Source organism: Haliaeetus leucocephalus, unplaced genomic scaffold (assembly GCF_000737465.1).
Source record: "Haliaeetus leucocephalus isolate CR32 unplaced genomic scaffold, Haliaeetus_leucocephalus-4.0 Scaffold696, whole genome shotgun sequence".
Classification (NCBI taxonomy): Eukaryota; Metazoa; Chordata; class Aves; order Accipitriformes; family Accipitridae; genus Haliaeetus; species Haliaeetus leucocephalus.
The window spans coordinates 4,957,232-4,984,008 of record NW_010973132.1 but is presented as its reverse complement, the minus strand read 5'-3'; the positions used below and the strand labels follow the sequence as shown (position 1 = coordinate 4,984,008).

The following is a 26,777-nucleotide window of genomic DNA, read 5'->3' as shown; positions in this document are numbered from 1 at the left end:
TGAAACTCTTTGTTCGCTTCCTGCCAACAACAAATGATAGACTTTTACTCACAGAACTCTTAATGGGAGGCAATTTTCAAAGGCACGTTCACAAATGTTTGTGGGAAACAGATGTTAAGTGCACCCCCTCCAGAAATCACGATGAAATGCTGGCAGTGAGAGAGCAGGGACAGACCCAGGTGACTTCTCTGATCCCTCCTAGGGAAGCGGTGGCTTCAGCAGAGCTGTGAGTATTCCAAAACGATTTGCAAAGGACGAGCGAGTTAGTGTCAAGCAACCCTATGTGAATATTGCACCCTTACGGCACGGGGCACTGTTCGAATAGCTAGAGGCTGCCCCTTCCCCGCAGACCCTGCAGTGTCGGATGGGTGGAAAAAAACCAGCCTGGGAGAGGTTGGCAAGAGTCAAACAAGCACGCTTTGCACGTTCGTTTGTAGTCTCACCTCACCTTTGCCCAGCCAAAGACTGTCACCAGCGTTGCGCAGGCAGAAATCGACATTTACGGAGAAAATTGTAGCCGTTAGCTGGTGGGCAGTGGCGGTCTGCACCCGGGTCCATCTGCCTGCACCGGTTTTTCCAACGCCTTTGGGCAGGCAGTGCGGTGGCTCCGCCGTTCCTCTCTGTTGCTGCTTCCCAGGCAGTGGCAGCGAGGCGGAGGGAGAGGAAAATAGTTTGCTCAACCTGGCGTGAGAGCTGGCTGGAAGAACGAAGGATAGCGCCCGTGTTTCAGGCTGTTGCTCCTAATGGCTGGGCTGGGCTTCCCAAAGATGCATTCCATCTCCCTTCCTCTGCCTTTTCCATTTTCCCAGTAAATGGGCTGGAAAGTCACAGCAGATTAAAGTTTGTCTAAACCTCCTATAAAATATCGAAGGTGCAGCTGATATTAATCTAGTCCTGTTGTGGTATGAGGTGCATGTGTAATGGGACTATAGATTTACATGTGGTCTGTGGGCATTTAAAACACCCCAAAGGTTGTTAAAGAGATTCTAAGGAACTGGATCCCTCGCTGGGTATTAAAAGCTCTTCATTAGTGCTAATGTACACTAAATTAAGGTGGCAATTAGACTGAGCATATTCATCAGGATGGTGTGTTTTAATAAATTGTGTATTTAACATGATTGCATTTTATTGACTTCGGCAGTAATTGCATATTTTTCTCTTACAGGACAAGCTTGACTGGAAAGAGATATATGGGACACACAGACAATTAAAGACTAGAATAGACACCGTGCTTCAAGTCCCAAGATTTGAGAAGGTGAGCCTTGTTTACAGCTCTTTCTTCCCGCATGCCAGATGCTTTCTCTGTATCTCTGTCAAGGCTGGTTAGGTGTAGTTATTGTGTGCAGAAGCGGGGTAAGAAATACACAGCTCATCTGCCCTCGTATCACCTGCGAGGTGTACTGCAGCGAGTTGTCCCCCGTCGGTCTCCTAATTATAAACTGCCCCCATCTCCGTTCTACCTAGAGGAGCAGACTGTGTGGAAATAATACTCTAAGAGGGTTTTCTGGAAGGCACCACCTGTTTAGATATGTTCTCTTAGCAGACCCCTCCGCTTTGGTTGAAAGGAGTTGGATGCTGCTTGCAGAGAGTGAACACAGAAATCCTCTTGGGAAAGGGGTGCTCCGTGAAGGAAGGCGAGCACGCTGAGCCAAGCCTCCTTACCTGCAAGCCAAAGGGTGGGCTGCCGTGTTGCTGGGGAAGGGATGTAATGGAGACATGCCAGGCTGTGGTGGCCCAGCTTAGAGCTTCAGGGACATTTCTAGTGACATCTCAGCTGGGACAGCCTCTAGAAATTGATGCATTGACTTGGAAGAGAATCTGGTCCACGTTTGCCAATTCCTTTAAAGGCTGTCTGGCAGAGGTTCTGGAGAGCTTCAAATATGTCTTCTGCTTTTACTTGGTTGCATTGTGCATGAATATGAAAGTAGGTGTGAGTTAGCACCATTTGCTCCTCAAGCTGTTGGCTAATATTTTGTAGGAGGTACTGCAGAACCGGTTCTTAGGTTTAAAGGAAGCAATGGATCAGTTTGGTGGACAAGGTCTTCACGCACATTGACGGCAAAGATGTTTATGTGAAAAGATACATGGACAATGTGATAGAAGAGAAGGGACTGAAAAAATGGTTTGCATGAGAGTTGGACAAGGTGACCTCTAGACGTCTCTTCCGATCTTGGTTATTCTGTGATTTCTTTCAATTATTCGAGATGGGGAGACTGTGATGAGCCATCAGGCAAGTGCACAATGTTTGAATTTTATGTAGTGAAATATGAATAGTCTGCAGAGGTATGTTAGGGATGGGGATTACATGGTTGGAACGGTAGGCAAGGAAGATGGTTCGCACACTTGTTTGCAGTAAAGGGTCGGAGTGGTGTGATATGGAAGGTGCAAGGACTGAGACTGGTGAAGATAAGGTGCTCCTGAGAGTTTTGATAGACTGGGGAATCTCAGACCCTGGAGATATTCAAAACTTAACTAATATGATCCTGAGCAACCTTCTCTAACTTCGAAGTCAGATCAAACTTTGGAATTGGCCCAGGTTGGAGGCAGTGGGTGTTTGTACTCAATGACATCCAGAGGTTCTGTCTGACCTAAAATTTTTTGGTGATTCCATCTCCAAGGCAAAGGTAAAGGAGCAATTGAAGTGAAACCATGGTTTTCAATCCAGCGTGAAAGGGGTATGGTGGTAGAAGGAAATGTCAGTGGTAGCAAAGAGAAACTTGGAAGCAGTTTTTGGGGGTGTGGTTGAGCAGCTGCCTGTAGATATGTGAAGTTCAAGGTAGCTGCAAGGCGTGCAAAAGCAAATGTCAGAGGGAAGGAAATAAATGGTGGCTGGAGAACAAAAAAATACATTGCCTTGAAAAACTAGACTTTATTCCTAACTGATTACAGCAGCTGGGGTATGTTTCCTGGCTACACTGCTGGGGATTTTTAGCCTCCCCATCACTTTGCAAGATAAAATTCATATTAGGGGGGGAGAAATGTAGAATAATCTGCCTAAGAAAAAGCTGAACATTTATAGCTACATTTCAGACAAAAACAAATGCGTCTCATATGTCTCACAGGTCTGAGATGGGACAAGCCAGGGAAAGCATCTGTCAGCCGCTGTCTTCTGCAGTTCTGACTGCTAATGTTTGCTTAGCATTAAATGTCTCCTGCAGAGGAGAACTTAATCTGTCACAGATTTGGGGCCTGGAGGAGGGGAGAGAAGATATTTTTAAAAGGTAGATTAAGACATATGCGTTCGGTTTTTATTGCACTTGCATCAGCGTGTAGTCGGAGTAACTTACAAGATTTGCCTTTGGTGTGTACGGCTTAAAAAGAAAAGCGGAAGGAAAAAGCAGCTCTGTGGGTCAGCATTGTCCTTTCATGTCAATTATTTTCTCCACGCAGCCTGTCATCAGGGACTTCAGGTACTTTCAGCTAATTAGTAAGGCAGCAGTTGGCACAAATGGTTTCATAATTACGTTATTTGTAAGTAACATTATTTGCATTTTGCTTGCATTGTTTGTAAATAGCATTAGTTATGTACTCTTCAAAGTCTAGAGCACTACTGCATATATGAACTAGACAGTAATATGTTTCATATATGCTGGAGTGCTTGAGCTCTGACATGAAAACAGTTTTTAAGTGCTACGTAAGAGGTCAGATCATGCTTGTGGTTGATTTGCCCTGTTTTAATCAGTGCAATCACAGGATCCAAACGGTGACCTTGTGTGTGCTGTTTGGGAATCTGGGTACCCAGCAGAAACTGGAAAGGGTGTGTTACGCTGGTATGCGTGGGTCTCTCCAGGCTCTAAGTTCCAGCACTGAAACAGTTGTTCAGAGCTCCTGTTTCTCAGATCAGATCAGAGGGTTGGCATTTTTTTGGAAGTTTGCATTGAGCTCCTTTGATGCGGAAGCTCTGACGTGCTCTGTTCTTGGCTTTGCCAGCCCAAACCTCGCACTGCTGCTACCGACTTCCATTTGCACATCCTGAGTTGAAGGACTTTGGGATTTGTAAACCCCCCTGGGTGTGTTCCTTTCTTGAAGCACAGCACAATTAGTAGGGTTGTGCTTAGTTGTTGCTTCGCTGTGTGAAGCGTGGTGGGTTTAGGAATTACAAATCTGAGCCCAGCACCACCGCTGGGGACAATTTCTTGCCCAGGCAAACAAGGGAGCCCTCGTTTGTGGAAGCTGAGTGTGCCCGTGTTCGTGCTGCTCCCGGGTTACTGTGGCTGCGTGGCCCTGCCGGTGAAGTTTTCAGGACCCGATTGCTCAACGGATTCAGAGTCTCCCTTCCCTGCCCATGCCTAGAAAATATTTTAACATACTGAGTGGATGCATGGGCAGGAGCAGTGCAAGGGATCGTAGCTTAGGTTTGTCTTTGAAAAGAAGAGGAGGCCTGTACTCAGCTCGTGTAAATCAGAGCAGACTGATTGCAGAGGAACCAGACCCAGACATGGAAAGTCAAGTAAGGCAGGAATGTGATTTATCAACTCTACAAGGCAGCAAGACAGCGTTAGACTCAGGAGCTGCTGCTTCTTGGACCACAGGCAATGTTTTTTCATGTGGGTGCCTCTGCAGCGAGATGAGTGTGAATGATGTGAAGTGGCACAATACGGCTAAACTGGTTTGCTTTTTATTTCTTTTTTTGGCTAAGGCTACTATGATATGGATCATGTGGGTGAGTGCTCAAGGCATCAGGACTTAGAAGTTTCTCAGATAACTTTCAGACTTTGGCTAATATACTGAGATTTAGCCATCCTTTGTTTCATTGGAGCATAACTTTTTTGTGTGGTGATGGGAACATCTAGGTGCCACTAATTGTGGAGCTCTTGAAGTTCCAGTATCCTATCGATTTGTCTGTATTTTCATATCCCTCCCTACTATAGTGTTCAAGCTCATGGGTTAGTGGAGGTGAAGGTCCACCTTTCCCATGGAACTGAAGAATTCCCTCCCCAGCTCCTTACCTTTCTGGACTTCAAGGTCTCCTTTCTCTGTGAGATTTGCAGATGTGGCTTTAAACACCATCAGAAACCCGTGGGCATCTCCTCCAGGCCCATGTCAGAGCTCTGCGCCCCACTCCATCTCCTGCAGTTGTGGTCTTGGCCTTGAGTCTCTCTGGGCCAGAACAGTTGTGTATCAGATGTATAAGAAAAGAAACTTTGCGAAGAAAAATACTGCCCTTGGTCTCAGGTCCAGATTCAGGTTTGTGTTTCTCCAGAAGCGAGGTGGACTGTAACGACGGGCTTTGTGGATCTTCTCAGGATTCCTCTAGCAAAGGGGATTCCCTGGGCAGTACCCCACCAGCAAGGCAGGCTGCTCTCCTGCCCCAGGTACGCGAAGATGCAGAGGGAGAGCGGCCGCACGGCCGCACGAGCTTCTGCGTTGCACCGTTAGTGTCTCTGCCTGTTTTGCCGCTAGGAAGGAACTGATCCGATTTTTAAACCAAGTCAAAGAAGTGCAGCGAACACATGCTGTGTAACAAAAATCTGGCTCTTACCTCAGGCAGCCCCTTGCTGGGAGCTCTGCCTGCCATGGGTTTTCTCAGCTCTTTGGCTAAAGCAGAGCAGTTCCCGTGGTCACAGAGGGAAGCACCCCGCGAGGCTCTGCAGCGCTCCTGAATTTTTTTGGGTTAACAAAAACCATGAAGGAGTGAAACAAAGAGTTTTATTTCTGGCCTGGTGAAAAACTTGGATAATTTCTGTTTTTTCTTTTAAGTGAATTGAATGTACTTTGCTAACATAGCATATCATTGGATGCAGGTCTATTTAGGGAATGGCATTCGCAATGGAGAAAGGGAAAGAGATGGGTTAAGAAGCGTGTGGGCTTCAGGAAGGCTTCTCTAGGGAGCTAAGCAAACTCGTGCCTCTGTGTTTGCATATGTATGTATCCATCTGTGCACGGTGCCATAGCTGCATTATCTTCTGTTTCAGTTAAAGTTTTACTATTTTATGTATCTGTTTGTCTGTCCCTCTAGGGTACTTGGTGATATAATTGCATATTGGGAGACACAGTCACATCATTAAGCAGCAAGCAGAAACTTTCTTCCAGTGTAGCCTCACCTGGTCAGGATTTATAGCTGCTCTTCCAATAGAAGTAGACTCCTAAGCAGTTTGTTGTCTAATTCAGACACAGAATTTCAAAACTGGTTAAGATTCCTTAGCGTTTTTTCCTGGTCTTAAAAGCTTATCAACGTTGATCCACGGGGTCTGCCTGCAGAAGACCTGTGCAGGATGGGGTGTAGAGGTCCAGGACTCCCCTGGCACAGTAACATCTCACACTGCCTGACAAGTAGGTGTTGTGCCCCAGGCTGAGTAACCGTGAGGACAGCCTCCCCATGTCCACACGCTGCAGTCATTCCCAGCCCAGCTCCTCCAAATGTCTACACGTTTCCCTGAAAACGTTGTCCGTGTTTATGTGGCATTCATTCTGTCGAGCAAGCTTGTGTGGAGCTAACTCTTCCAAATGCTTACTTGTGAGTCTTTCAAATGAGCGCAGCTTATTTTGGCTCCTGTGTTGATACGACCTTTTTTTGGCATGAAGTACACATGTACATTCAGTGCTTCTTGGGCTTGACAGGCTTTAGGGGCTGGGAAAAAAAACAGTCTTCATGTGCAGAGGGATATTTTTTCCCCCAGCATCTCACTCTGCAAGGAAAGCTAGACCTTTCCTCTCCTGCAGCCTTCCTCTTCACATCTGCATTTGCCTTTAGACCTGGCAGAATGCAAAGGGACTTAGCAGCAATCGTTATCTCTTAGTAGCCTGTGCTATGTTGCTTTTTTCAGGTGAGAAATGAGCTCTTCTGTGTAATGAACTCCATGGGATCTTGGAGAAAATAGAAATGGAGGTAGGATTGTGTCACTGCAATAAAAAAGAATGAGCGTGCTAAGGAAATGCTGGTGTTTTGCAGGAAGAATTGGATCAAGGAGCCTGAAGATCATGGAGGGAGACTGTCTGAGCTGCATGAAGTACCTGATGTTTCTTTTCAATTTCTTTATATTTGTAAGTATTTAGAATCCACTTTCTTTCCTGAATCCTCCTGTTTCCAGCAGCCTGCTGCTCCCCGGCAGGGTAGGCTGTAATTTGGTAAAGTTGCCACGGTACAGAATATCCCCTCAGCTCTGCACTGGCAATCGTTGAGGGTTTTGCAGCATCCAAAGATGCTCAGACATTCAGCAAGCCAGCACAGTGGTCACTGCTGCCTGAGTTATTCTTGTCCTTGGCAAGGGAGACCAGAGGGAAAGCTCTAACTAGTGGTGTACGTGGTCTATCCTTGAATAGCAGAGGAAACTGCTTTCTAGTCCTGGGTGCCCCGCTGAGGTTTTCACTAGGAAACACAGTAATTTTCCTACCACGCGTAGAGTCATTCTTGGTGATGCTGTTGCTCTCGTCTTTGATGGGAAGGGTGGGAGCACCCAGCCACCCTGGCCTCTGTGGTGGGGATGGTGCACGTGTGCCTCTTTACTGGGCTGACCGCTACAGACGTGGCAGCAGCTCGAGACGCCGTCTTTCAGCATTAGGGAGGGAGTAAACAGTTGGTAGAGTGACATGTCAAGGAAGAAAGGTGGTTTTGCTGCAAATGGCTCGTTTAGTGAGCAAGAGATACGAAGAGTAGCGTGTCAGCAGTCGCCTGCTCCGCGGAGAATATATGCCGTGGAGAAACACAAATTCTCGAAGTGAATGCCTTTGATCGAAAGATGGCAATGAATCCAGTTTTTCTGCAGCATTTGTTTTATGTTGACCTATCTCCCTCTCTCTCCTCTCCTTGTGCCGTGACAGCTGGGAGGAGCGTGCCTGCTGGGAGTCGGGATCTGGGTCATTGTGGATCCCACAGGTTTTCGAGAGATAGTGGCTGCCAACCCCCTGCTCTTCACGGGAGCGTACATCATGCTGGCTATGGGAGCAATGCTCTTTCTGCTGGGTTTCCTCGGCTGCTGCGGTGCCATCCGTGAGAACAAATGCCTGCTGCTTTTTGTAAGTGTCCTTGCAGTTTCTGTTGGCCTTTTGGTGCTTCCCAAGGATGGGGGTGACTGGGTGGATGATGCTGTGGTAAGTGCATGAATGGGTGTCTGTTAGTGTAGCCATTATTCCCTTAGACAATAAATAGGCTTAGGGTACTTTTACGCACAGCTAGAAATACAGGGAGTTTGCTTGTTCCCTATACCAGATTTGAGCCCAAGTGGATATGGAGTCTGGGAGTGTATTTTGACCTTGTTAAGCTTTGTTTCAAAATGGTCCTATTTGGTTGTTTGGTGTTTTCTTTTTTACTTTTATAAAGTGACCAAAAATGGTCCTCTCTTGGCCACCCAAACCCCACTGCTCCACTTGTGGATTCACTCCTCGGTGGTTTACAACAAAGCAGAGGGAACAAGTAGAGCAAAGCATCTGTGTAACAGAGCCCGCACGTCAGCAGAAACGGCCAGCTCGGAACAGCGTGCTGGCCTGTCATTGCAGCCCTCAATAGCTGGTCGCTCCCTTACGCAGGCTACTCTGCTCCTAAAATGAACCAGATTTGATATCTTTGGGCAAATTTTCCCCGGAATGACAGGGTTAAATTTCAGACCGTGTGGTCATCAAGTAGTATTTACAAAGAGCTAGCCTCTAAAATAAATCACTTTTGACTGACGCCATGAGTTCTGATACTGCGGGCTTTCCAGCCATTATCTCTTACTGGAAGGCATTACCAGTTATGTATTAAAAGACAAAAAGATCATTAGTTGTATTTTTCATTTTTGTCAAAAGTGACCTTTTGTTTCTCCCTCTGGGTCTGTTGGGGCTTTGGGTTTGTTTTTTTGTTTTGTTTTGTTTTTTTTTAAATCTTGATCTTGCGGTGTTTTGTTACGATTGTAATCTTGCACAGCTGCTTCATGGTGCAAAAGAGGCTTGTCTAACTTTAAACAGAACAGGAAAGTTCTCTTTCTTGAAGGCAAAACCATTTTCTAGAGATGAGTGTGGCTTCTCTGAGATAAATTCTCTCTGGCCCTTGGCTGCCCCACCCCTTGTATTCATAATCTGCAAATGAGAGCCCCTTTTCTGGAAGCCTTTGTGGGTTTGATTTCTAGTGACTCACCTCAGAAGTAAATCAGAAAACCAAATGTAACACCTGTGAAGTCGTGGAGATCTGCCCAGAGGAACCTAATAAAATGCAAAGGATCAGGCCCAATGAGCCTGAGGTTACTTCAAAGCCTGTCCCTGTCAGATTAAGAAACTAAAAGTTATGTTTGATGAGAAGTATTGATTGTAAGTGAATGGGAGAGCTGCATACAGATGGGGGACCTGGCTGGAGGAAGGAAGCTCTGGGCCATGCTCTTTCCTAATTTAACATCGCAGAGTTTCATCACTGTTTGAATGTTCCTCCTGGTGTTTTAGTTAATGCTCCAGTGCACTCGATTTTGTGGTTATTACTTTTCTAACTCTAGATATAGTTCTGAGCCCTGCTGCTTTATTTATTTACATTTATTATTATTTTATTTTATTTTATACTTGGAATGTGAGAAATACATGGGCTGGAAGTAATGCCCTAGACTAGGAGAAACTCTAAAAGGAATTACTGGATGAGGAGTTAGTCTTCCACTTTGCTCAGGTCTTCCGGGGCTTCTAGTATCAAAGTCAACTCCGTTAAACAACCTGCCGTCTCATGTCCAACAGCGGTGAAGCACTTGGACAAGGATCTGTGCTGGTACTAAGTGAGAAGAGATATGTGGCTATTTCTGCTTTTTGGGGGGCCACACCAGCCGATGTTAAAACACATAAAACACCTGTGAAACCAGAAATCTGATGGGAGTAAGTTTTAGGCGCTGAAAAGGCAAACCATTCATGAGCATGTGCCAGAGAGACTGGGAACACCTTGCAAAATGGAGAGTGTTAGGCTTCAGGGGGTGGTACTTAGGAAGAAGTTGCTAGATCAACTCCACTTACAACTTGTTAAAGAATTCATGAGCCGGAGAGCAGCTTGAGTGAGATTTCACAGTGATGCATAATGTATATCTGAAGCTTTTAGTCCAAATGTAAACAGAAGATAGAAGGGACAAGACAGACGCACAAACGCATGTTGTCTAGGTTCTGGCTTCTGTGTTTGCAAGGACTTTTATTTTTCATTAAGCTGCTTGTCTTTTGGTAAAAAATCACCACTGTGGAACCTAACGTTGCACTAAGCACAAGGCTGTGAACTGTTTCTAGATTTCCCAGCATTTGGCTCAAAAAAAGCAACAAACACTGGCCTGCAAATGAGACACCGAATAACTTCTGGATTGTCCTAAAGACTCTCTGACTGCAAAAGAACACCATGAAAATCAGAATCCAAAGTGCTGATGAGCATACAACGTTGCACCACGGGACTGAATTCAGCTTTGCAACGAGAACAGTCCACGTTAGCTTCATTTGGCTTAGTTTTGAGTGCAGACGTCCTGTTTTGCACTGTTGTAAAATGGATGCAGTAGCCCCTGAAACTTTTCAGCGTGAAAATGTGCGTCCTTCAGGTTAAAGGCAGTTGCTGCTCTTTTTGGAACATCATTGCTGAAACTGGAACAGTAAGTGAGTTGTGATAAAAGAAAAGCAAAGCATTGATTTGTGGAAACTTCTGATAAACCTGTAACCATCACCAGCAGCTGAGGCAGGATTTTTGACCAACATGTGAGACCCCACTCCTTCGGATGTTCACCTTGGATGCGGGGGGTACCGTGTTCAAGTGTTGGGTCTCAAGCATGAATTTGAATGTGAGGCTGCTGTGTCCCATGCATTAACCAGCTGGCTGTTTAGTGCTCTCAGTAATCAATTTAATTTGGGGAAGCAAAACATAATAAGCAGATTTTGACTCTCTTTAAAATGCAGAATGAGAGCAAGTTCTGAAACACTGATGATCCATCTTCTTTTTCTCATCAGTCCTAATGGCTGCTCGTGTTTTTTCTACAGTGACTGTTAAAAATCTGTAATGCAGACTGCACAATGTAAGTGTAAATCAGTTTGGGAATGATAATGAAGCTTATCAGAGATAATCTGGGAATGGCTGCTTCCTTCTACTTCTGCACAGACCTGTGCTGGAGCTTGGGTGAACATGTGTCTCCCAGTAATCAGTAAATGAAATGCAATTAGCAGGGCGATGGGATTAATCACTTGATCACCACCTTAGACCTCTTAGTGACTATGCTGAGATCCCTTGATGGATGATGATGTGAATTTGCAAAGCATCGTTCATTCTCATCACTTGTTCTTTGCCCTCCTGTGGTGAAATTAAAACAATTTCTGAGCAGCAAAAAAAGAAGCCACGCAGAAAACTCCAGCAGTAAGAATAAATTAGAGAGTTAACTAGTTCAGCAAAATCGAGCAACAGCATTCTGTTAGCAACCGAAGTCCCTGCTCATCTGACTCTTCTTGTTCTGTCATTTGAGCCCAGGCTCCTTTTCTTTTGTTTCCACTGCAGAAGCAGGAAGAGAAATGGGACAGGGTGGTGCATGCACTTTTCCCGTGGGGAAAAATCGCTTATAGCTCTGATAATTGACAGCAAAACATTTTGCCCATTCCAAGCAGGTAGCTTGAATTCTCTCTCCATTACCGAAATGCATGGTGCACAGCGTTTCAGACACTGTTTATAAATCATTGCTTTGGGGATCACAATAGTACTTCTGGCCCCATCTGCCTGCCTTCTGTTTCAGAAAGACTTTCAATAACCTTCTCACATGAAAAAGAACCATCCAAACTTCTCTTGTGTTTATTTCTACTTGTTGCTTCAATCAACTTCACTGGTAACATGTACCACATGTTTATTACTCTCCATGTGATGTGGTCTTACAGAGTTCTCTGTTCACTCCTGTTTTTCTCACATGGTGCCAAAATCTGAGTTCATTTCTAAATGCTGACTCAGTTTTGTAAAATCATCTTTGAGTCTGTGGGCTAATTCCTGGGATCCTTGAATTTTAGAAGGGCTCATGCTCAAACGGTGATTTCTCTTTGTGGCTATAAGAACATAAACAATATCCATCTAGTTCAGACTGTGGTTCCTCAAGCTCGCTATTTTGTCTCCAAGAATGGAAATAAATGCCATTTCAGGAGAGGGTGTGAGCCTAGCCACTTTCTGCTCTGTTCCCATAGTTGTTCCTCAGCACCAAAATTTGTTGTTTTAAGGATGTTACAGGGCACATCACTCCCTGTTCCTTTTACTATTTGTTATGGACTGAAGCAGCATCAGACTAGCACGAGGCATCAATGTAACTGAGAATCGGTCCCAAAGACAGGTTGAGTCCTGAGTTCTTCAGTGTCAGTCAGTGCTTTCCCACCCTGGGAGATTTGTTCCCTTCAACACTCTTTTCCCCTCTACTTGAATTTTACCTCCAGCTGTGTACCAGTTTTCTGTGCCACCTCTGGGCAGAAGGATCTGAGGTGGGAGCCCGCAGGAATCCCGGCGCTCATCCAGGGTGGGGAAACGCTCCACAGTACCCGAGTGCTCTGGGTAGATGAGGTCCCAGGGTCAGCACCCTCACAGCAAGGCGTCAGCCTCTCTGGGGATGAGACCTCTTAAGTGCATCTGATTTACTTCTGTGGGGTGGGTGGTGAAGGCACGGTAAATCACTCAGGCTTGGTAACATCACAGAAACAAGAAGCCTTTAGTAAGACTGAAGACCGGGCTTGTAGACCAAAGCAGCAGAAGGTTGCAAGGGCAACAGGATGAAAATACAGTTCCAGTTTAAACTGAACAACCATGTGCCTCTGTTTGCTTTCATTTCTCTTCCCTAGAATTATGATGACGCAAGTGTAATGGTTTTACTTCAAACTGGATGCCTGTTTCTCTTTTGCTACCACTCATTCTGCTGGCTATTGCTTTCTGTCAAGGCTGCAGTGTGCCCTTAATTTAAGGATATGAATATGCACACCTTGGATGCTACACAAGACATACTGTACTTGCATAATCAAATTAAAACTATGATAGTGTGTTATCAACTTTCTGTAGACGTTCTGCATGGTTAATACTTAACTCAGTGCAACCCCGTTCTGTGGAGGGGGATATTAACCAAGGCTAATTTTGTCCTGAAATGCAGAATATTCTGAAAAGAGTCCATTTTTGGTCATAAGTGTAAATATTTGAGTATATGTCCCACTACCTCCTTCCATACAAAATGAGCTATGATCATATTACAGTAAAATTGTTCATGTTGTGATGAGGGGTGTGTTTGCATATGTAGGTGTATGCATGTGATGCATGCACCTGTGTCAGGACAGTGTAACCCTGTACAAGCATCTGCTTTTTCCATCAAAGTAGGCTTTACTGTTTTAACCTGGTGCATTTATCAGGGGATGCTGTGGGTCCTGTAGTCTTATTCCCTTTAACCCATTAGAATGAGACAAAAGTGTCACAAGCTCCCATGTCCTGTGACATGGTCAGAGAGGGGCTGTGTCTGCTCCAGGTTACTGTCTCATAGGTTTTTTTTAATTGTCAGGGGAGAAAAAAGTTTCCTCAGTTATTTTTTCCATCTCTTTGGAGACTAGCAAAACCCTATGTTCCTACTACCTATTGCACACACCTAATGGTATGTCTGCGGTTTGTTGTATTTTTTTTTTCATCTTCTCTCTTCCAGTTCTTCATGTTTATTTTGTTAATCTTCCTGGCGGAGCTTTCAGCTGCAATCCTGGCTTTTATCTTCAGAGAAAATGTAAGTATTCGATGGTGGGCAAACTCTGAACCCCAGTGGGATCGTGCCCAGCTGGAATGGTGGTGGCTGATTCGTTTGTAGAGCAACTGTTCGTTTCAAATACCAACAAACCTGCTTCATTACTACCCTCAGTCTGCAGAACTGCCAGCAAGCCAGTGAATGCCAACTAACCTGGTGTGTGCAGGGTGCATGGTTTATGTACACAGGAGATATACGCTGGGGGACTACTTAAATCCTGACATTTTTAGAGTCTTCCTGATTCTTTTGCAGCCAAACCAGCTGCACATTCCATCAGAGAGAAGTTTTATAATAAAGTCACAGTAAGGTTAAAAGGAAATCTTTCCTTTTTTCAATATAGCATGTATTTAATGTTAATATTAATAGTGAAACCTCCTGTTTCCCCACAGAGCCAATGCTTGCTCTGCAGTGCAGAAACTCTTTTGTGCATCTTCTAATCATATTCATTCTTGAATTTTCATGTTCTGATGCTCACCAGATTCCTCTCAATGCTGCTTGGAAAATATCCTTCCTGATCTGCCCTGGGCAAGTCTCCCCATGTCCCATTTTGAGTCCCATCAATGGATCCGTTGCAGATTGCCCTGCTTACAAGTTTGTGGTCCTTCTCACTGCAGCTTCATATGATGTAGCCTTTCTCTACTCTGCTGCTATGCATATTATATGGCCATCATCCCTCCCCTATGCTAGTTGTAAGCTTTTACTACACTAGTAGTAAGCACAGCCTCACTTGTTTCTCTAATCAGCAAAGGTTTGTGCATTCTTTTCATGTTCCCACGTGTGCAAAGGAGAGCCTGACTGAACTAGGAGCATCCTTCTCAAGTCAGCCCAACTTTGAAATATGACTCTGAGTGATGGCTGTGAAAAAACATTGGCCAGTAAAGGTGGTCAGTAGTGACCGTTAGGATTTATTTTATTTGGCCTCTGCCAGCAGTAAGAGAACATACAGCACATTCGCTCTGCTGAACGTGACAGAAATGTGGCATAAGCATAGAAGGGCCATGTAAAATGATGATTTTCTTGAGGCAGGTTATACTTTTAATTTTATTCGTATAAAAAGATATCGATAAGCAGAGAGTCAAGACTTAGGAAGCTCACAGCAAGACAGTGTGGTGTTTGTGCAGCAGAATGGTCTTGGGGGGAGGTGGTGAGAGGATTTCCCCCCCCCCCCCCCTTTATAAGCTGATGGTCTTTTGTCTTTGCCTCAGATCTGAAGGCAGTGGGGAAGGGAGGGCACAGAATGGGTGCCCCATTCCAGCTTAGTCTTTGCGACCGTGCCCCCATGGGAACAGCTACTGCTCCGTAAATCGGTTGCAGCCTGGGGGGTCTGGTGCGTTACGGTTATTACAGCTCTGCTGTTAGGAGTTTTTTAGAGAGTTCCTTTGGTTCAGCACAAGCAGCAGACCGCAAATATGTTACCTTGCAGGATAAGGTCGCAGTGGTTATTCTAGACTTCTGTGGCATCTGGCGGTGTTTTGTGAGATAAGACTTGAAGGGGAGCAACTTCTATCTTTCTTGAGCTTGTCTCCTTGTTTGTGTCACCAGCTTCCCACTCTGTCAGGATGACTGACAGGAAGGGCTTAAATGGGAAGGAACGAAGAACGTCAGATCCCAACATAGCTGGAGATAGCTCTACGCAGAAGTTAAACTCAGTCTGAAAATTCTTGTGGTTTGTTCTCGCCTCAGGTTTCTTCTGGGAAAAGAAAAACAACAACAAAAAAGCAAAACCACCCAAACCCCACCCTTGTTTTGCTGCTGCTGTGTATTTTGGTGGTAGCTCCTCTGGCTTGGTAACTACCTGTGGCTAATTTTGCTGTCATCTTTGGGTTAGGGTGAGGCTGGATGGCCGGACAGGTTGTCCGTGGGGACAAAGGTGGTCTTTCAGTGACCCCGTGTCGGGAAGAATTCTTCACAGTAGCAATTTAAGGTCAGGTTCAGATGTGCTTTTCTCTTCCCCGTGAAACGAGTTACTTTCAAGGCGTGTGGTGGTAAATGCACATTTAGGCAACCTAAATTTCTTGGAAGCTTTCCAAGTGGGTTCCTGTGATGGTCATTGCACCAGTCCATATGGCTGTGGCCTCACTGGGTGCATAAAATGAGACAAAAGAGAAAGATATGCTCTATCTGTTCACTTTCCAGATAATGTTCAGTACAGCTTTCTCTTGTATAGTGTTTTACATCCAAACTAGCTCCCAGACACTCAACAGAGTTAAATTATTAATAGCTGAAGAAATGAAGAGACAAAAATAAGGGAGAAAAGAGATGTTTTCAGCTGAGATTTGACATGAGAGGAAGAGTCAGTGAAGCAGAGTGTGGTGGTGGGGTGAGTGAAAGTGGTGTTTGTGGTGGTGAGCTACGGTGATCTTCAAGTCCGGTTGCACTCCCAAAGAACTGTTTAGAAGCGGCCTCTGAAGAGGAGAACTGCTAATCAGCTATGGGAGTACCAGAGTTTCTCTTCCTTTTTAAAGGAGGTTTTGGAGGGTGGAGACCCTTTTGCATCTAGAAGACGCCCCCATAAAATAACGTCTTCCATGAACAATACAGAGAGGCTGTGAAAGAGCTACTTGACTTACGTACAGGAATTGCTCTTCATGTGCCTTTTGGAGGTCTGGATGGGAGAAACCCTGAAGGGATATTTGACTCTTAGTGAATTGTCTTAGCAGGCAAGAAAGCAGGATGGTAGGAACAGTTGAGTCCAGTGGCAGGGGTCTGGATGGAGTCAGGATGTTTGGATTTTTAGCCCCAGTTCTGACACTTAATAGACAAGTCGCTTTGGTTCCTGATACTTCTGTCTCCTCAGACATAAGGCAAAAACTAAAGAACATGAACCATCCATCCCTCAGTTGAGCAGCTGGGGGTCTCTTGGCTGGAAGGCACCATGGAAGTGGTGACTGTACCTACCCTGCAAGCACTGTACTGTGTCAGAAACGTTAGGATGCTCCAGGCAGATGCAGACGGACAGGAGTGTGTCCTGTTTTCCAAGCAAGCAACACAAAGCCAGCTTCTTGCACAGCGTTCAGTATTCTTGAACACAACACTGAGAAGGCTGCGTGACCCTCCTGGCCAGTGCTGGCACACTTGCGTTGTGTTCCAGAAATGCCCTCTTTTCGTCAATCCCCTTCATCTGGCTGCAGTAATCCCAGCCAAGCTATATTTTGAACCAGTGTGACAAAACAGCCCCACTTTATTCACTAGCACGTAAATGTGTGCATGCATGTGCTTCTTCTGTATGGGAGATGTTCCCCCCAGAACAGCTAGAAAAACCACAGCTGAATGGGTCTTTATCGTTTGTGACTGTGGCTGACGTACCTGTGTTGTCAGAAGTGTGTGCGAAGATCTAGTTTTATTAGTAGGTCCTTTGCTCCCTTCTGAATAGTTCTTGCCGTAGTACTCCACTGTGCACAGACTTCATCAGTGCTGTTACTAGCTTCAGCGAAAGGGGGGCTGTGGGCATGTGAGCAGGACTGTCTAACTGACTTTTATCCTCCTTTGTCAGCAATTTTTTAAAAGAAGAAAGATGCTTCTGCTGATGGATTTTTTTTTTTTTAATTTTTTTTTTTTTTACATTTTTCTGAACTTCAGATGCTCAGGACAAACAGTTTAAGAGCAACAAAATGGAATCAGTTATTTTCCTGGCAAACTTACCCTTGCAGCACTAGGCTTTGTTTTACGCCAAGTCTCGTAAAAATCGCACACAAACTCTGAACAATTTCCTCTGGGGTTGCTGCTGTCAAAATAAAGGTTTCACTTTATATTTAAATGACTCTTTTGTTTTAGGCCCCGCCAAAGGCAGTCGGCTGGGATTATTACCAACGGTAATATCAGTTTCAAAGTCCCCGCTTTAGCAACAGACAAGCATTAAAAAAAATGTGCTGCTGTCTCTGCAGGGTAGGAAGCTACGTGGATAAAGTATGCAGAGAAAGGGAAGGAAAGAAGAACACTGAGGATGTATTTCAGCATCTTCTAACCTGACCTTCCCTCAGGGTGCCAAATTCCCAAAGGCAAATGCCATGTCCTCTGGTATTTTAATATTCAAAAGCAAAAAATGAGTTAAAATGTCCCATAAAAGTGATTTAGGAATTTAGTGGCATATCTAATTAAAAGGTAGTGAGATTGAGCTGCCTGCATCATTCAAGTCTTTGTGACAAAGTTTTACCGGTATTGATACAGTCATTAAATTTGGCCTTAGTTCATATTTGTAAAAGAGAAGTCAATATTAAGTGGTATTTGGAGGTCTTTTAAAAAGTCACTACAGCTTTCTCTTTTTTTCCTTAAATTTTGTGATACAGTTACAAAGGAGACAAGCAATTTTGTGTTTATGCTTTTGTGCCCATGCATACATCTCATACATTTGTATATGTATGTGCGATATTTCACATTGCATATCAAGAACCTGAAACCAACTTGTAGCAGTATACGTTACTGCATGTGCAGTGCTATATGAACAACAGGGGGAAAAAAAAAAAAAAAAGGGTCTTTTTCAGGCAGCTTAATTCCTGATCCTGCAAGTATGCAACTAGAGCAGTGCTGTACCCAGCCGAGTCCAACCCCCTTCACTGAGGCTTTGCAGTGGGAGAGAGATTGTGCCTGTGTGGATCACAAATCACAAGGTATTTTGGAGAAGGGACCACACAGGTCAAGACCTGTTGGGAAACCTGAAAAGGGGATTCCTTGAAGTTTTCATCCTGAAGTGACAGAAAGGCAGCAAGGTTGAATTGGGGTGTTCAGTTTAACAAGGCTATTAAGTTTGTACATTTACTAGTCCTCCAGAGAGTGATCCTAAGTAAATGTAATTTCAAGGTGTCTAACTTCTTGAGAAGACTCTGAGCCAAAATGTTCGTTCACTTTTTCTTTTTTACTGTAAATGTAACAGGAGTAAATGAAATTCCATTTGTTTATATTGTTGACCTTAGGAAAAATGTTTAAATTATCTAAACATTGGAAATATAAAGACAATTTTTTTTTCTTCATGTGTGTGGGTTAGTTTAGATAATGTAAAGCATTGTCAGGGAGATGGTCTTTTTCCAATTCATGAATTGAACACTTCATATTCATTATGTTTTTTACTTCCTTTTCATTCCCAGAAAGTTTCATATTAGGGCTTCATTCTGCTTTCTAACACATGGAAGTAAATTCAGAGCAGTTCCCTTGTCATTAGTAGGAAGTTAACTGGTTTAAAATGAGAAGTGAGGGGAAAATTGTGCTTTGATTGCAGACCTCATGAAGGACAGTAAACTAAAACTACTATTCGGGTGTGGATTTGAAGAGATTTCTAAAATCTGGTTTAGTCCTGTTTCAACTTAGGAAACACTTTCAAATAGCGTTGAAAATTTAAAAAAAACCCCAAGCTTTAAGTGTAAACATGATCTTACTTGTATAGATATAATTCAATCCCTGATTTTTAATGAGCGACAGTTTTATCCAACAGGTACCATTGACCATGGATATAGTTATGGTTCAGCCAGTGGCTTTTCCCATGTTTCCCCTCCGAGGTTTGCAAAAAAAAAAAAAGAACAAACCCAAACCAACCAAACAGCCCCCACCATTCGCAGAAGGGAACTTTGGGAACCGCTTGGGAAAGGTGTTGGCGGTAGCCTTTACATTTCCACCTGTCTGTGCGTTTCAGCTGACCAGAGAGTTTTTCACCAAGGAGCTGAAGAAGCATTACCTGAGGAACAACGACACGGACGTCTTCTCTTCCACCTGGAACTCCGTTATGATCACAGTAAGTCCGGCCGTGGCCCGGTCCCATGCTGCCCATGGCCAGCAGCCGTCAACACGGTGCTCAGCCCTCACCCTCAGCTCACTTAGGGTCAGCCTGCTTCAACCATCCTGTCGCATCAAGCGTAGCCCCGGGGTTTGTGGCGGTGGTGGGAGGGAGACGAAAGAATTCGGCTGGCAGCCGGTCTTTCTCAACTGCGTCAGCCTTTGTGGTTTCCCAAAGCCCGAGGCGTTTGACCTGTGGGTACGCCCAGCTTTCGAACAGCGGGCACAGAAAGCTGCGGAGCTGTCTCCAACTGAGTGTCGCCGCGTTTACCGTGGACCTTTCACCTTGCAGACTACTTCAGAACTATCCCGAGCTAACGGCAGCCCCAAACTGGTGCTAACTAATGGCTTTTTGTTAGCTCTTGTGAAACGAGTTGGTAGGTGTCAGATTAAGCAAGAGTGTGCCTAACGGTGTATTTTCAGTATAGAAATATTAGCCATCAGAATTGACTTTGTTATTACAGTCCTAATCAGGCAGGTTACAGATGGACTGTCATTGGAATTGGAGTTGCTATTATCTACTGCAAGAAGGTGTGTGTGTGCGCGCGTACAGATGTGAACCTAGTGCTCAGTACAGCCCGTGGTGTATCTCTTCAGGAGTGAAGAGCAGGATGTCAGGCTCTGCAGATGAAAAGTCAATTTTAATCTTAAAAGAAAAAGATGATTGCTGCCCTTCATGCTGATTCAGGGCTTTAATAAAGACATTTCCTTTTGCTGACTGAAAGGAGACAGAGTCAGAGTATGACTCGAATCCTTAAAAAGGACCTGACTTGAATCGTAAAAAGGGACTTTACTTGAATCACCTAGCAGTGCCTTTGAGCAGCAACAATTCTGGCTGTTAGCTATGGGGAGGGCGGGCAGTTGGGAGCCTGGATTGTACTGCTGGCTCCCTTACAGACTTACTGGGTGATCTCAAGCAAGTCATTCTGGATGTGCTCCAAAGCCCTGCGTAGTTCGTGGCAATATTCCCAGCGGTACCTTAGAGTCTACAGTACGACACGGGAACAGTGGGACTTTATAAAAAGGCTTTGATGAAACAGAAGCTCCAAGGTACAAGCACAGCCCACTTCTTTGGAAACAACAGTTGTTTTGTCTCTGCTTTGACTAAAGCTTTGATCGCTACAAGAATAGGTCTTTGGTAGATTTCTTATCTCTGCTTTCAGGGCAAAGCATCATCTCTGTCTTCCTTTCTTCTCTGTGTCGCTCCCTAGTTTGCCTGCTGTGGAGTGAACGGACCAGAAGATTTTGAAGCTGTCCCTCATCTTCCATACTCCTCTTTGGAAAAGGCGACACCAGAGGCTTGTTGCCAGCGAGAACTCCAGAGCCGGGAAGGAATGTTTGTCAACAGGGAAGCCTGCCTCACAGGCGTCGAGAGGTTCCAGAACCGACAGGTAAGGGAAGCTGAACAGCAGGAAAAGGAGTTTCACAGTGGGCAGCGAGATGGCTGCAGTGGTCGTGGGTAGCTAGTGAAACTGGCACGTTGTGCCATTCTGCCTGCAGCTCGCATCCTAATTACACTTCTGCTGATAGCTTTTGAAGTCATGGTACATGTCTGATTTTGAAAATCCCCTTTCCCTGTGTGCACTGCTAAGTCTGTGCTGTGCTGTATCAGCAGAAATAAGAAGATATTCCCAAGGGATTGAGAGGTGGAGTGGAAATTTGCATCAAGTTTTATTGTGTTTCAGAAGGTTAGTACTATCTCTGAGAAGTTAATTAGCAAGCCAGCACAGGTCAGGGAGGACGGGATGGAGTTGGCTCTTACTGGCTGCGCTAGTGGCTCCAGTTTCGTTCACAAAGATTCCTCATCAACGACATATGCAACCGAGAGATCGAGGGTTAAACAGCCACAGAAAACCATGTCTGTTTTCCAAGGAAGAGAAGTGTTGGAAAGCTGCATTTCTCTGCTCTTTTACTCTTTATAGTAGAAAAAAGGCATTGCTTTTGCCAGGCCTCTCAACTTGGCAATTTTTCCCAATACTGGACTGGAACAAGACAGTTCAGCGTAATGTCATTGACACTGATACTGCAGTCATGTTTCCTTACAATGTCACCGAGATATGAAATTGAAGAAACTTTCTAGCAAAGTTCCCGACTGTGTTCACCTCAGCCTTAATAAGCCAGGTGAGCTCTGTACTGACCCTATGTACAAGCCTCCTTTTCTCTCCAGACTAAGCAGCAGTCCTCTTCTCAGCACTTGGTAACAGATTGTGAAAGAGAGTAAAGGAGTTTGGAAGCAGCGTGTGAGCTCTTCCTTGCCTGGCAGCTGGAAATGATTGGCGAAGGCACTTTGGGTGAGACATCATAGCAGACAGCACCGTGCTGCTTCTGCCAGGTCTGATTGCTGTGAATAGATGGGGAAGGGAGAGGGAGATGACAAACAGCAGGGAAGGAAAGAGAAACGCATTTTGAGAACGGGCGTTAAAGCAGATAACAGATTTAGCTTTCCCTGAGTGGTGATGCTGAGGTTTACCACTTCTATGGAAAAGGAAGGTTTCCCGTGAGCCCGTGTCACCGTGATATTGGTGGGAGAAGCTGCGTGCACAGCGAGTGTCACCAAGCACGCAGTGAGGCACTTCTGTAAAATGGGATAGACGCTCCCAAGCAACTGATGGCCGAATTCAGACTTTCTGGGAGCAAAGTCAGGCTCCTGGGACCCCGTGCTGGTAGGACGGTGCTGGCCATGCTTGTGCTCACCCCTGTTCGTAGCCAGCTGAGCTGGAAGTTGGGTTAAGGTTGGAGTTCTGGCAAGCACCCAAACATTTTGTTGCTAGGCTAGATGCTTTTCCTCGAAAATTGGGCTGAAACGTGACCAGAACAGAGCTGCTGCTGAGCTGTCCCGTGTTGGCCAGAGCGTGGTTTTAACAGCTCGGTTACTGCCCCAGCGGTGTGGGCTGCCTGGGTCTGCCTCATGAGGGGGTCCTCTCTGTGCTCTCCCTCACTCTCGTCTGGTTGTGTCTTACTCACAGTGAGCCGGGTCTGGCACGGACACCGGTACGTAACTGTTGTGCTGTCTTTGCGGTTCAGACGCTTTCTTTACGGGTGGAAGGAAAAAAAATCAGGTGATTGAAACGTCCCAGCAGTATGGATGGGATTAAACGTGTGTGTGTGAAGTATATGCTCAGTGGGGAGGAGAGCTACCTTTTACATTGGACAAACTCCAATCTACTTTTCTCTTTACGTGTGACCTATTTGCAGAAATTTGCCGGTGGGTTGGAATTTTAGGCCGTGAGAACTGAGGCCGGGATAAGCTGGTGATTTCCAAAACCATCCAGAAACCATGGTGGAAGATCTAGCTGCTGTTAATTTTATGAGCTATAATAAATGACATTAAAGATGATGGTCGCTATGCTGCATCAGTGGAAGGATAGCTGTAGTGCATGGCCCCGAGTTCGTAATGAAATTAATTCTCCTATAGCCAGAAGATCGGCAGGTGTTCATCCGTGCTCCTTTGGGGGAAGGCATGGAGAAAAGGTCCTGGGGTGTGAAAGAGCTGCTGGCTATGAGAGAGGATTCAAGAATCTCCTGCCTCGGCTTTAAAGAAACCGTCCTTTTCCCTCGCCAGCCCGGGCTGCCTGTCGTCTGCCCTGAGGGTCCTGTCCTCTGTGCTTAGTCTCTGCCCTTTGCAGAGGTGGTGCCTCTCCCCTGCTGCTCCTTCTGCCCTGCAAGAATTCGCAGTTCCTCGTGGTCAGCGAGGGGTTGTGGATGTGAACCCTTCCTATCCCGCTACAACAAACCCTTCCCCTCCCCGGCTCTGTCCCGTGGGTCTCTGCCTCCCGTGCCGTGGGGCTGGGTGAGGGAGCCGTGCTCGCGGTGCCTGGATCCGAGAGCACCTCTCGTACTAACGAGGGCTACGCTGTGAGAACAACGCGATGTGCTGCTCGGGCACGTCTCACCACTATTTTATCCTTCCTAGGGCTGCTACACTGTGATCCTGAACTCCTTCGAGACCTACGTGTACCTCGCAGGAGCCCTTGCCATTGGAGTGTTGGCTATCGAGGTACTTACGATTGCGTGACTAGAAGAAAAGCGGTGTCGGTAGATGTCCAGCAGCCAGGCAAACGGGCAGGTGCTCCCCCTTGCCGGGAGAAAAACCGCTCCTGCAAAGCGTGAGCAGGTTATTGAGTTGTGGTTTTAATTGCCCGGGTAGTAGTAGTGCCAGCTCGCGTTGGGCTCGCTGCAGAGCTCGCACCCTGCCACGCTGGCCACGGGGGCTTTGGGGACCCACCGCCTGCCCCGGGACCCCACGTAGTCGCTGCCCTTGTTGCAGTAGCACCCCAGCGAGCTGACTAATCTGTCATTTGGTTAACGTGTTCAAACTCTGCCTCTGCTTTCAAAAGTTCTGTTTAGAGGCTGAAGCTGTATTGGCTCCAGAGCATCTTCATTATCCTGCATCAGGACCTGCTTTTTGGTGATGTTTCCCAGGAACAGGCTTCCACCAGACATGACATTAGCCCAGAACCGAGGTCCCAGCAGCATCGCTGGGGCAAGGCTGGGTGCTTTCCCCTGTCTTGTGCAAAGGAGAGGGATCTGGGCAGGGAGCCCCAGCAGCCCCCACAAATGCCAGGCTGTTCCCGTCCCAGGCGGTGGCAATGATGTGCCGAGCAGGGACCACAGGTCCTGCTCCCTTGCGACACCGAGGGCAGTTTGGGAACGAAGCCAGGCTGGCTGCTGTAACCACAAACCGTTTGGGGGTGGGCAGGGGAAGGAGGGGAGGGATTGTCTTCAGGGGAAAAAAAAAAGAAGTTTTGCCACGGCCTCCTCCCCTGGGTGGTGAGAAGGGTCCCCTTCGCTGTGTCACTGACTGCTGGGCAGGAGGGAGTGACGGGAGCGGTCCCAGGGCCAGGGAGGGCTTTGCCGATCTTCTGGAAGATGCAGCTGACTCTTGTGGTTCTCTGTTTTGTTTTTGCCCTTTTCTCCCCCCCCCCCTTTCCCAGCTGTTTGCCATGATCTTTGCTATGTGTCTCTTTCGAGGAATCCAGTAAGAGGTGGCCCATGAATCACCGCGTTCCCCACGTGCTCAGAAGAAAGAAGGAAAATCAGAAGAAACAAAACCTGAAAACACCCAAAAAAACTTTATTTTTTTTAACAAAATGGGGTAGGGGGGAAAAAAAAAGAAAAAAAAAGAGGGTTGTAATATATGAATGACCAAAAGGATTGTACTTCAGGGGCTGGAACTTTGAGGTGATGTGCACTACACTGTACACCAGACCCTTGCCCAGAGCCACCCGCAGCAGCCGTGGAGCAGGAGCCCAGCGCAGCCGATTGCACTAGAGACTGATGGAGCCGGTGGGGGGGAGCGGGAGGACAAGTAGAGTTGCCTCTCCCGCAAGGCTGTGCCTACCGTTTGCGACTTTTATCGTGCTTTAGACAGCAAAGGACTAAAGAACAGGCACGCGAGGGCTGGATAAGGCAACAGGTTGCCCGAAGTCTGTGACTGTCCAGGTGGGTTTGCAACAAGCGGCGGTGGCTCATCTAAGAAGTAGGTAGTCATCGTTTGCACGGTTCTGGCTTTAATTCCCAGCCACAAAATGAAAACACGCGTTCTTCAGTGGAAGCTTTGCCCCTGTCACCTGAAACTTGTCAGAGAAGTCAAACACTTCAGTGAGGCTGGCTTTTCTCTGGAGCCCCAAGCAGGGGCAACGTGGTCTCACTTAGCGATGGGACTCAGCTAAGGCTGGCTGATGGTCAAGAGTTTGGTGCCTACCTTTCTGTCTTTACTAAGATTTACTGTTCATTGTTGTGAAAAAAAAAAAAAACCCAAATGGTTCCCTGCTGTGTTCCCATCTCCTGGGAAAAATAATGGCTCTGGTCAAGAATCATTGATACTGCTACCTTCCTGAGAAGGGGAGGAAATAGTCTTTAAATCTTGTCAGACTTTGCCTTTCCCTTCATACTTGCAAAAATGGTTTGTGGTGCTGTTAGCATAACTATTTGCAGTGGTTCTTACATGCTTTCCAGCCCTAAGGGGAGGTCCAGGCATGGCGCTGGATGGAGGAGGCTCAGGTTTGTCAGCCGCTCCCATGCTGTTTGCCTGAAACAGTCTCGTGGCGTCATTTCTGCTCAGAAGATTTCCCCCGAGATTCTCCCCACGGGCTCGTGACGAAAGCATCAAGTCAGAATTGTTGTAGTCTGCCTGTTAGTTGAGAGTGTTTCCTCCCTCGAGATAGTTTGCCATTTCACTAATGCGTCATCTACTTAACCATTTGGAAGTGAACTTGAGAAAGACGCCTGGGACTGGACCTCGGTCAGAGATTACGATGGAACTGCCGAGGCCCCAGGCAGGCTCTAAGAGCACCCAGCGTGCAGCCGAACTGGTCCAGCCGCTGCTCCCAGTGGTCGTGGCTATCGACCTGGACAGGTCACTGGTTTCTCTCCTCTGGAAGCATTAACCCCTGTTGCCTTAATTGTTCATCGGGTCACACCCTCACCCCAAACTCATTTGACTTGTGGGGGAGGACAGAAGGGGCTGTGGTTTCTTGTTTAGCTTAGGTCTTTTTACGGATTTTATAGGCTCAGATTACGGAGCACTTTTATATAGCCAGCCCCTCTGAAAGCTGTAACCGCTGGCAAGGAAGGAGAGAGGGCAGAAGGCAGCAGCGAGGAGCCGAACAGTAACCTCGTGCCCGTGCCCTGGCTTTGCAGCAGCAGGTACGTTTTTCTGGCTGTTCCCTTACACCACTGTGTCCCTTGAGCTCTCCCAGTGGCACTGCACAGGCTACAGGGAAGGAAGGAAAGCAGCAGAAAGCCCGGTCCGTAATAGACAAAGAACCTGGTTAAATATCTGGGTTGGGGGAATGGGGATGCTATGGAATAGGAAGGAGGCATTAGAGCTTTTTCAAGCTTCATTTGAGACCAGCAATTTGCTCATCAGCAGGAGAGGACCTGGGCAGGTAGAGCTGCAGCCCCCCCGTGCCGCAGTCAGCGTACTCCAGCAACAAAATAGGCAGCCAGGGCTGCCGAGTGGCCTCAGATGTTGCATTAAACCTTGTGGAAAGCTTTTCTGAACTATTTCCCTCTGGACCTTCTTTTAATGAGGCATTTTAGCATTAAATTCTGGTCTGTTGTTTAGTGAAGGAAAATAGTTTTGCTAGCCAAAAACCAGCAGTGTTTGTACCCAGCAGCAGGTGCTGCGCTCAAGATAGGAAAAATCTGTTGCATCTACTACTTGCAGGGAATGGGCTGAGCAGAAGCCGAGCTTATCTGTTCTGCTTCTGCCTCAGGAGCTGGTGTCAGCGACTGTTCTGGGAGAGCAATTCCCAGGGGAGGAACAAAACCATCAGCAGAGATGGTAATTTGGCTGGAGGTGAGTGAGAGAAGCAGAACTGCCCTCCCCCAGCCTCCCAGTTTTTTTCCTTTTCCCTCAGTTTATTA

At 46.2% G+C, this 26,777-nt stretch overlaps 1 protein-coding gene across 1 annotated transcript; it reads left to right on the top strand.

Annotated features, from left to right (window-relative positions):
• The first annotated feature begins 1,180 nt into the window (after positions 1-1,180).
• On the top strand, positions 1,181-24,427 carry TSPAN18 (tetraspanin 18). The gene is made up of 8 exons (XM_010580169.1): positions 1,181-1,255; positions 6,893-6,984; positions 7,762-7,956; positions 13,551-13,625; positions 19,267-19,365; positions 20,618-20,797; positions 23,320-23,403; positions 24,341-24,427. The coding sequence occupies exons 2-8, from the start codon at positions 6,922-6,924 to the stop codon at positions 24,386-24,388; spliced, it is 744 nt and encodes a 247-aa protein (XP_010578471.1). The 5' UTR covers positions 1,181-1,255; positions 6,893-6,921; the 3' UTR covers positions 24,389-24,427.
• Positions 24,428-26,777: the final 2,350 nt, after the last annotated feature.

Excerpts from the sequence above, each read along its gene's own strand:
- TSPAN18 (XM_010580169.1), top strand. The coding sequence starts at position 6,922 with ATGGAGGGAGACTGTCTGAGCTGCATGAAGTACCTGATGTTTCTTTTC. Across the intron at positions 6,985-7,761 it reads TTTTCAATTTCTTTATATTT|CTGGGAGGAGCGTGCCTGCT; the intron begins GTAAGTATTTAG and ends GTGCCGTGACAG. Across the intron at positions 13,626-19,266 it reads CTTTTATCTTCAGAGAAAAT|CTGACCAGAGAGTTTTTCAC; the intron begins GTAAGTATTCGA and ends TGTGCGTTTCAG.